Genomic DNA, 10,448 nt, shown 5'->3' on the forward strand with positions numbered 1-10,448 from the left:
ACCATGGGAGCATTATAAACAGCAAGAGACTTATTTGGAAGTTTGAGCACACCCGTATCAGTGGACAAACACAACCTCATCGGCCAATGTCTAAGCCAAGGTAAGAAATATATTTCCCAAATCTTCTTTTCTCAACCTTCAACTTCTTTGATTAATTTGAATATCTCCCACAAGCACTTTCAAGTTCATATAATATTGTTTATTAAGGATATACCGAGAGTTTAATTTACAAATATATAGACATACCATAGCTTAATCTTAAATTTTAATTTGAAGGTTGGAGGGCAAGGTGGCCCTGATAACTGGTGGGGCAAGGGGGATTGGTGAGGAAGCAGTGAGACTATTTGCAGCAAATGGAGCCTTTGTTGTTATTGCAGATATCCTAGACGAATTAGGTCATCAAGTTGTTGCCTCAATCGGTTCAGACAGAGTTAGCTATTGTCATTGCGACGTCAGAGATGAAAACCAAGTTGAAAATACTGTGAACTTCACGTTGGAAAACTACGGCAGCCTCTATATTTTGTTCAGCAATGCAGGTGTCATGGGTTCAATGACTGGCATTTTAGACCTTGACATTCAAGGCTTTGACAACACAATGGCCATAAACGTTCGCGGTGTTGCTGCAACGTTCAAGCACGCGGCGCGAGCCATGGTGGCACGTGCCGTGCGTGGTTCAATCATATGTACCACAAGCATTGCAGCATCTCTCGGAGGCACAGCTCCGCAGGCTTACACCACTTCGAAACATGCTCTATTGGGTTTGGTCAGAGCAGCTTGCAGTGAGCTCGGAGCTCATGGGATTCGAGTTAACAGCATTTCTCCGTTTGGTGTCGCAACCTTGTTTTCATGCAAAGCGTACAATGTGGACCCAGATGTGGCTGAGGCCAGTATCTCCGCCAAGGGAAATTTGAAGGGCGTTGTGTTGAAGGCTAGGCATGTGGCGGAGGCGGCTCTGTTTCTTGCCACCGATGAATCAGGCTATGTCAGTGGACACAACTTGGTTGTCGATGGCAGATTCACGGTGGTTAATCACAGTTTCTCAGCCAAGTAAAACTGCGGTTTGTTGTCGCTAAAAGAGCCAACTTTTAATGTAGGGTTGGCATTTCCGTTGGTTTATTTTTCTGAATAAAGGTGAGTGGTCTCTGTTTTTAAAGTCGAACTTTGTTACCAATAATTGCCATGTGCATTTTCCTTGTAATCTGCAACTGCAATGTTATCTTCCTCCAATTATATCCCTCTAATATAAGCTTTATTTATTTAAGAAATTTTTACAGAGTGAAAAAGTCCAAGTCTCTAAGCTATAGTTAAATAGTCACAGGTACTTTGAACTAGGGCTGGGCAAACGGGTCCTGGACCCGCGGGTAGGGGCGGGTAATGCGGGTACGGGGCGGGTACAGATATTGTAAATTCAAAAGGGGGCGGGGCGGGGCGGGGCGGGTACAGGTAAATAACGGGGCGGGGCGGGTACAGAAATGGGAAAATACGGGCCCCCGGCCCGGACCGTTGATTCCTACCTTGATTTCCTACCATTGATTTCACCCCCTCTCTCTCTCTCTCTCTCTCTCTCTCTCTCTCTCTCTCTCTCTCTCTCTCTCTCTCTCTTATTCTTGTCCGAGACTCCCAAGACTCTCATTCTCAGACTCACTTCCTCAACTTTCCATTCTCTCGATCTCTCCTCCCTCGATCTCTCCTCCTTGAATCTCCTTCAACCTTCCAACATGCAAAATCTCCTTGAATCTCCTTTATCGCCGCCACCATCATCATCAGACCTCGATCTAGGGTTTACACTGAGGCTTCGCCGTCGATGAGCTAGGGTACCGGGAGGTGGGCCTGAGAACTAGGGTTTACACTGAGGCGGTGTCGGCGATGCTTGAATCCGACGGCAATTGATCCATTTCTCTCTCAATTTGTCTGATTCGTTCTGTCAGAGTCCTTTCGAGTCCTCCACTCAATTTGTCAGGACGACGCTCATCCGAGAAGGAGAAGAACCTCAAGCTCTTCCTCAAAGCAAATTGGACGAGCGCGCGGCCAAAAACACCATCGCCAACACCGCCAACCTCACCGTCGTCATTCACGAGGTACTCAATCGTTGATTTTCTTCTTCTTTTTCTGCTTAATTTTTGGGGTTTTCCGATTTAAATGCATGCAATTCATATTTCATAATCCCGCGATGTATACTTTTATTTTACTTATTTTGTTGTTCTTGAATAATTCCAGGCCGTGGTTACTAATGGATCCAGTTTTCTGATTTGTCTCCGGTGGCTCTTCAACTGGTAGTCTCGGTGGGATACTGAAAATTAGAGAGAGAAAGAGAGGAAAAAAAAAAACGAGTACCAGTTGGACCCGTAGGAACCGGCCCGTTTTATACGGGCCGGGTTAGGTCCGGTTCTCATTTTCAAAATAGCAAAACCCACCCCGGCCCGGCCCGTTGTATTTTCAAGCGGGTCCGGTCCGGTCCCTCCAATTTTGGGCCCGGCCCGGCCCGTGCCCAGCCCTACTTTGAACCGTTAAATTCGTTGTGTGCATCTTTCCGACAACAATGTGAATGTCTGGGAGTACGGTGCATTTTTAGCATTGGAATTACATCTTCCACTCTTTTTTGTGAAGCGCCTTACTGGGGTTAGGGAAGGTTTTTGAGCCCTACAAGGACGCCAAAGTTGCTCTTCATTGTCCTTAATATGGGGGGTTTAGCTCTGGGATTTTGAAAGCTTAACACTGGACTGGGGTTGTGCATCTGATTGGGTTTCTTCCTTACCCCTGCTCAAGAGGTTGAGTATTCAGGTTGTGGCATTCCTTTGTTGACATCAACGTTTAGTGTTAGAGATTTCAATAATAAATATATAAATTATTATATATATATATATATGTATGTATGTATGTATATTTGACCATGTATATTTGACTTGGTGCTGCATTGTGCAGCATGTGTTTGTATGGGCGGCAACCTTTTGTAAAAGGTTGGGTTTCATTCAACCTTTTACGGTTGTATATTTGTTGAATGGTTGCAACTTTTAGTTAAAAGACATGATGTTTACTTAAATTGTATGAGTAAAATTAAAAGATGTAATTAATCAATATTTATTGTCTGAAAATTCTAAATAGAAGACATGTCTTTTGGGTCAACATTATTAAGAAGGGTTATATATCGTCAACTAAAATGAAGGGACTCGATGAACGAGTGCTTTAATGCATATAAATACCTATTGTGGCATAATGTTTCATTCACAATTTCAGAAATTTGTTTCTACATTCCTTGTTTTCTTCTCTCTCCATCACATTCATACAATTTCTTTCTAGTTATTTCTAAAGGAATATAATTCGGTTTTGCTAATCGAGCATTTCATACTTTGTTGTATCCTGGAAGTGATTTGCCAAGAACCCTTAAGCAAACTCATTCGAGTGGGGGCAAATAACACTTTAAGAAAACGATTCAAGTCGTACCTCAAAGTCATCATTTGGATTATTCTTTATATTTCTACACTAACTCTAACAATCTTAAAGTGCTATTTTCGTCATGGAGAACAAGTGTGATAACATGGCTTTGAGGATTATCAATCAAGATATCTACAAGCTAGACAAATTTGATGGATCAAACTTCACCCGATGGAAGGATAAGATGTGTTTCATGCTTATTGTTCTAAATGTCATATATGTGTTGGACCCGAAATTGGAGCCTATTCTTGAAAGACCCGAACAAAATAGTTGCCGATCAAAAGAAGCGTGAAGAAGATGAATTGGTATGTTAAGGACACACCTTGGGCACATTATCTGATCGCTTATGACCTGTACACACATATTCAATCTCCAAAGGAAATTTGGGAAGCACTTGAACACAAGTACACAACGGAGAAAAGAGGTACCAATAAATTTTTAATGTTCAAATATTATGAGTTCACTATGTTTGATAACAAACCCTTGGTCTTGGTCTCAAAGTTTCGTGAATTTAAAATAGTTATTCCGGATCCTATGATAGTTTGGGCTATTATGGCAAAATTACCCCAAAAAATGGAATAACTATAGAAAGAAACTTCTACACATGGTGGAAGATATTAGTTTGAAGGATTTACAAAAGGGTATTCAAATTCAAGAGGAAACTCTAAATCGTGATAAGAATTTTGCAAATCAAGATTCATTTAAAGTTCACATTGTCATAGGAAACAAATACAAAAAGAACTTCAAAGTCAAATTTGACAAAGGGAAGTTTAAGAAGACCAATTCCAACAACAATCAAAAGGATGCAAATGGTGTCTGCTACCATTATGGAAAGAAAGGTCATTACATTCGTGATTGTAGACACAGAAAAGCGAGTGAGGAATATGCCAATAAGACTAATAGCACAAATATGGTGGAAAACTCTGGAATTGATAACATTGTTGCAATGGTATCAATGATGCATATTTGCATGATTACCGAACTGAATATGGTAGCGGCAATAAAATCGTCTGATTGGTGGTTCGACTCAGGGGCTATTATACATGTGTGCAATGACAAGGCACAATTCAAGACATATGAAGTATCAACGGACAATCAAGAGGTTTTAATGGGGAATCATAATTCTGCCAAAGTTCTAGGAAAATGAACCGTTGAACTTCAGTTTACATCTGGGAAGAAATTGACATTGCTTAATGTACTACATGTTCCAGAAATTAGAAAGAATCTTGTGTCTGCAAATTTATTATGTAAGAATAGTATAAAGACTATTCTAGAGTCTGACAAGTTAATAATGTTGAAAAATTGAATGTTTGTTTTGAAGGGGTATTCTTGTGATGGGATGAAATAAGTATTAATAATAAAGTGAATTCTTCTGCTTATATTGTTGAATCCTCCTCTCATTTATAGCATTTATGTTTAGCTCATGTAAATTTTAGATCCTTAAAATACATGCGCACACTTGGTTTAATTGCTTGCAATGATGATTACAATGATAAATGTGAAACATGTATTCAAGTGAAAATGACTAAGAAACTTTTTCCAACTGCCGAAAGAAATACAAATTTATTAGATTTAATACATTCTGACATATGTGAATTTAATGGTGTTTTAACAAGAGAATGAAAAAGATATTTTATCACATTTGTAGATGATTATTCTAAATACACTTATGTTTATTTATTGTCTAATAAAGATGAAGCTTTTGAATGTTTTAAGCGCTATAAAGCTGAAGTTGAAATTCAAAAAGGAAGGAAAATTAAAAGCCTCCGTAGTGATAGGGGTGATGAATATTTTTCACATGAATTTGATATTTTTTGTGAAGAGCATGGTGTTATACATCAAAGAACTGCACCCTATACACCACAACAAAATGGTTTAGCAGAAAGAAAAAATAAGACACTCGCTGAAATGATTAATTCTATGATGATTAATGCTAATACTTCAAAATATTTATGGGGTGAAGGATTGTTTAATGCATGCCATATACACAATAGAATTGCTTCTACGAAGACACATGTGTCACCATATGAAATTTGGAAAGAAAGAAAACCAAATTTGTCATATTTGAGAGTATGAGGTTGTGTAGCTTTTTATAAGACACTCGATCCTAAGAGATCCAAGTTGGGTCCAAATGGAATTAAAAGTATATTTGTAGGATATGCAGATAATTCAAAGGCATATAGGTTGCTTAATTTAGACTCAAACACAATAGTTGAGTCTAGAGATGTCGATTTTATATAAAATAAATTTTATAACGACTACTCAATGTCTGGAAAAGAGAATGATCAAACACATTTCTCTAATCCAGCTACTAGTCATTCTCAAGGTGAAAAAAGAAAACAGTCTGAAACTATTAATGAACCAAGGAAAAGCCAAAGGGTAAGAAAAGAAAAGAATTTAGGCTCTGATTTTATTTCATCTCAATCTATTGTATTTTTAGTCGAAGGAAATAGAAAAAAAAGGGGCTCTTAAGAAAATACTCATATTGTTGAATGTTGAGGATGATCCTAAAAGTCTAAACGAAACATGAACTTCAAGAGATGCAGCCTTTTGGAAAGAGGCTATAGATGATGAATTAGAATCATTAATATCTAATCAGACATGGGTTTTAGTAGACTTGCCCCAATGATCAAAATCAATAGGTTGTAAGTGGGTGTTTAGAAGAAAATACAATATAGATGGGTCTATTCAGACATTTAAAGCCAGGCTGGTTACCAAGAGTTTTAAGCAAAAAAAAGGAATATACTATTTCGATACATATGCAATACTAGCTAGGCTCACATCAACTAGAATATTGTTTGCATTGGCATCTCTTTGCATGTGCATCAAATGGATGTGAAAACGGCAGTGATTTAGATGAAAAAGTCTATATGGAACAACCAGAATGGTTTGTTTTCCCTGGGAATGAAAAGAAAGTTTGTAAATTAGTCAAGTCATTATATGGATTGAAGCAAGCACCAAAACAATGGCATGAAAAGTTTGATATTGTCATTTTATCATATGGATTTAGACATAACAGTGCTGATAAATGCATATACTCTAAATTCACAAATGATTATGGTGTTGTTATATGTTTATATGTCGATGACTTGCTAATTTTTGGTACAAACATGAAAAGTGTATATGAAATTAAAGAGTATCTAAATTCAAAATTCAAAATGAAAGACTTGAATGAAGTAGATACTATCTTGTGAATTAAAGTAAAGAAGGATAATAGAGGTTACGCTTTGTGCCAGTTACATTATAAAGAAAAGTTACTTGTTAAGTTTAAGCATCTACAAATAAAAGAAGCAAATACGCCTTATGACCCTAGTGAGACTTTGCTTAATAATTCTGGTAGGTCCGTTGCATAGCTTGAGTATGCTAGTGTAATCGGAAGTTTAATGTATGCCATGCATTGCACCAAGCCAGATATCGCATTTGCAGTGAGCAAACTTCCTAGATACACTAGTTATCCAGGTAATGCCCATTGGAAAGCAATAAATAGAATTTTTGGTTATCTTATTAACCTAAGTTTAACTTACTATGAGTTTCCAGCAATACTTGAAGGATATTCATATGCAAGTTGGATAACAAGTGCTAATGATAATAAGTCTACATCAGGGTGGATTTTTACAATTGCCGGAGGAGCAATTTCTTGGGCTTCAAAGAAGCAAACATATATAGCACATTCAATTATGAAATCTGAATTTATAACATTAGCGGCAGCAGGTAAAGAAGCAGAATGGATTATAAATTTGTTATTGGAAATAGAGTTGTGGCCATAACCAATGTCATCCATATCTTTATACTGTGATAGTGAGGCTACTTTGTCTAGGGCATACAATAATGTATACAATGGAAAGTCTAGACACATTAGCTTAAGACATGAATATGTCAAGCAATTAATAACTGATGAAGTTATTAATATTATTTATGTTAAATCAAGTAATAACTTGGCAGATCCTTTAATGAAAGCACTTTCAAGAGCTTTGGTAGTTAGTACATCTAGTGGAATGGGGCTAAAACCCGTTACTGAAAATTAGCAACCAATAATGTTAACCCAACTTTGTCTAGAACATCACTAGTTTAAAAGTTTAATGGGTAATAACAAGTTATTGATAAGTGGTTGTGAAAGCAATGAAAATTAATATATAGCTCATTCTAGGATGATCTGTGCAAGACTGCTACGTTTAGGAGGATGAGTTTTATCTCTTAATGAGTTTATTTGTAGTTATGTTTATAGTAGCAGGGACATGGAAATGAACCTCACCTATATGAACATAAGAAGTGATGCCGCTTCTACCAAAAGTTAGGTTTTCTCTTGTAAATGTTCATGAAACCAGGATGAAGCACAATGCCATAATAGTGCTTAATTAGTTTAGAAATTTCTTTAAGGAAATAAGATATGGTCATGTGTGTAGTGATTCCGGTTTTAACATAAGAATCGTTAGTTTAAACTTAGGTCACCATCGCATTCGTTATAACTTTGAATTACTTACACTAATTAAAGGTTTAATTCGAAAGACACCTTTATTGTATGCATGATTATATCAGTATGTTTGTGGTTAATTACATATATATATGACTTGGTGCTGCATTGTGCAGCATGTATGTGTACGGACGACAACCTTTTGTTGAATGGTTGCAACTTTTGGTTAAAAGACATGATGCTTACTTAAATTGTATAAGTAGAATTAAAAGATGTAATTAATCAATATTTATTTTCTAAAAATTCTAAATCGAAGACATGCCTTTTGGGTCAATGTTATTAAGAAGGGTTGTATATCTTCAACTAAAATGAAGGGACTCGATGAACGGATGCTTTAATGCCTATAAATACCTATTGTGGCATAATGTTTCACACACAATTTCATAAATTTGTTTCTACATTCCTTGTTTTCTTCTCTCTCTCCATCACATTCATACAATTTCTTTCTAGTTATTTCTAAGGGAATATAATTTGGTTTTGCTAATTGAACATTTCATACTTTGTTGTATCCTGTAAGTGATTTGCCAAGAACCCCTTAGCAAACTCATTCGAGTGGTGACAAATATCACTTTGAGGAACCAATTCAAATTGTACCTCAAAGTCATTATTCGGATTATTCTCTATATTTCTAGATTAACTCTAACATTTAGTTCGAATGGAGGTTAATCTGAAGATAAGGATGAAAGACAACTTGCAGAAGCAAACAGAACATTGATGTGGGTATTGAAGGTAATTCCATAGACCAGGAAGAAAATGCTAGAACACTTAAAAAAGAATGGAGTTTGAGAATGTGCAAGCATGAGGAGGGTTATAATCTCTTAGATAGAGTCAAAATTGACCTAATAACTAAAAACTATTAATTTAGAGATAGCCCTAGTTCATCAAGGGGAAGAGATAATGCCCAAAACGGTGTCAGTTTGATTGTATTCATAAAATAAGTGAAGAATATAAAAAACAGGATTAAGTACCTAAATCCTCCAACAATTTAGTGTCATTCTAAATTGGTTTCAAACTTTTTAAACATTCTAAACAAGTACCTAACCTATTAAAAATGTCACATCCGTTAAGCACAGTTAATTTGTCAAATATAGATTATGTTTAAAATCCACTGATTGGGTATATCATGTTCAACATTAATATTAGTTGCCTCAAAATTCGAATTTCAAATTTAGATTATGCAATATGGCACCCAATGAACAAATGAGTGTTGAATTGAATTGAAAATGCACCCAAATTGAAATTATATCAAGAGGGCAATCTTCTAAAAAGAAGAGGGTTAATAATTCAGATAAGGTTTCATGGAGTTTGTTTCTGCTCGTGCGATTTCCTCATACACCGATTCTCAGCTCGTAAAGCTTCTAGTTCTTCTTTGTGGACAGAGAAGATGGTGGTGGCCGCATTATGACAGTCCATACCATTTCAGCAACCTCCATGACCTTCTCGATGTTGGCAGCTAGAGTTGTAGGGTGAAGTTAGTGGTTTTGTGTTGGGTTAGGTGATGGCACGATGGGGCAGGTGATGACCATTAATTGGTGGATGATATGCTTCCATGACGGGCAGGTGATGACCATTAATTGGTGGATGATATGCTTCCATGACCTTTTATTGATTTTGAAGACAAAGTATGTCATAGTTAATTTAACAAATTTTTAACTATGGCTTAACGGATCTGACATTTGCCATAGGTTGGGTATTTGTTTGGAATGTTGAAAAAAGTTAAAACCAATTTGGAATGACATTAAAAGGTTGGGGAGCTTTATGTAACTAATCCTAAAAAATATATAGGCTTATTTTTAGCTACACTTTTTGAAATTTGATTTTGATTTCACTTTGCCTCCTGAAATTTAAAAATCGCCACTTTACTTCTTGAAACTCAAAATTCACCTCCTTTTTTTTTGTAACTTTTTATAAATAAAACTTATGTAGTTTATCTTAATTTATTTTTATGAGCATTTTAATCTAAAAATATTTAAATTATGATGAATAATGAAAAATCATTAAGTCTACCTCATTCTTACACGTATGCACCACATGAAAGAACACGGAAAACTACACAACATACCCCATTCTTAAACACAAATACATAGGTGGACAGAAAGAAAAAAAAAGGAGGAATTGTATGACGAAAGTGAATTTTTGTGGATGTCTGAACAAATATATAAGTATTTATAGAGTTTGGGGTGTTTTATTTAAATAACTTTTAATTGTTTTAGTCGTTGGATCCTTTTTTTATCGTTATATTTGCTCATATTCGACATTAGCCGTTAGATTTAATATATTTACAAATTTGATTTTTTTTAATTTAAATTTGGACCATTGGATTAACCAACGGCAAACCACATGAGTCGTCTGATAAAAAAGTAGCAATTGGTCGTTCGGCAAGTGGCCGACAGCATCAGCAATTGGATCTTAGCATCGTGCCCCAGTCACTATCTTTTCTCATTTTCTAGCCAAAATTTGACCCAAAATATAACTCAAATTAGTTGGCTTCTCTGCCCACTTCCCATACAGTCCCATCCTCTCATATTTATGCGGTCACAGTTAA

At 36.2% G+C, this 10,448-nt stretch overlaps 1 protein-coding gene across 1 annotated transcript; it reads left to right on the forward strand.

Moving 5' to 3' along the window:
* Positions 1-17: 17 nt before the first annotated feature.
* Positions 18-1,265, forward strand: LOC103422676 (short-chain dehydrogenase reductase 3b-like). The gene is made up of 2 exons (XM_008360740.4): positions 18-100; positions 277-1,265. Exons 1-2 carry the CDS (start codon positions 87-89, stop codon positions 1,049-1,051), a joined length of 789 nt encoding a protein of 262 aa, XP_008358962.3. The 5' UTR covers positions 18-86; the 3' UTR covers positions 1,052-1,265.
* Positions 1,266-10,448: the final 9,183 nt, after the last annotated feature.

This window comes from Malus domestica, chromosome 09 (assembly GCF_042453785.1).
Source record: "Malus domestica chromosome 09, GDT2T_hap1".
Lineage (NCBI taxonomy): Eukaryota > Viridiplantae > Streptophyta > Magnoliopsida > Rosales > Rosaceae > Malus > Malus domestica.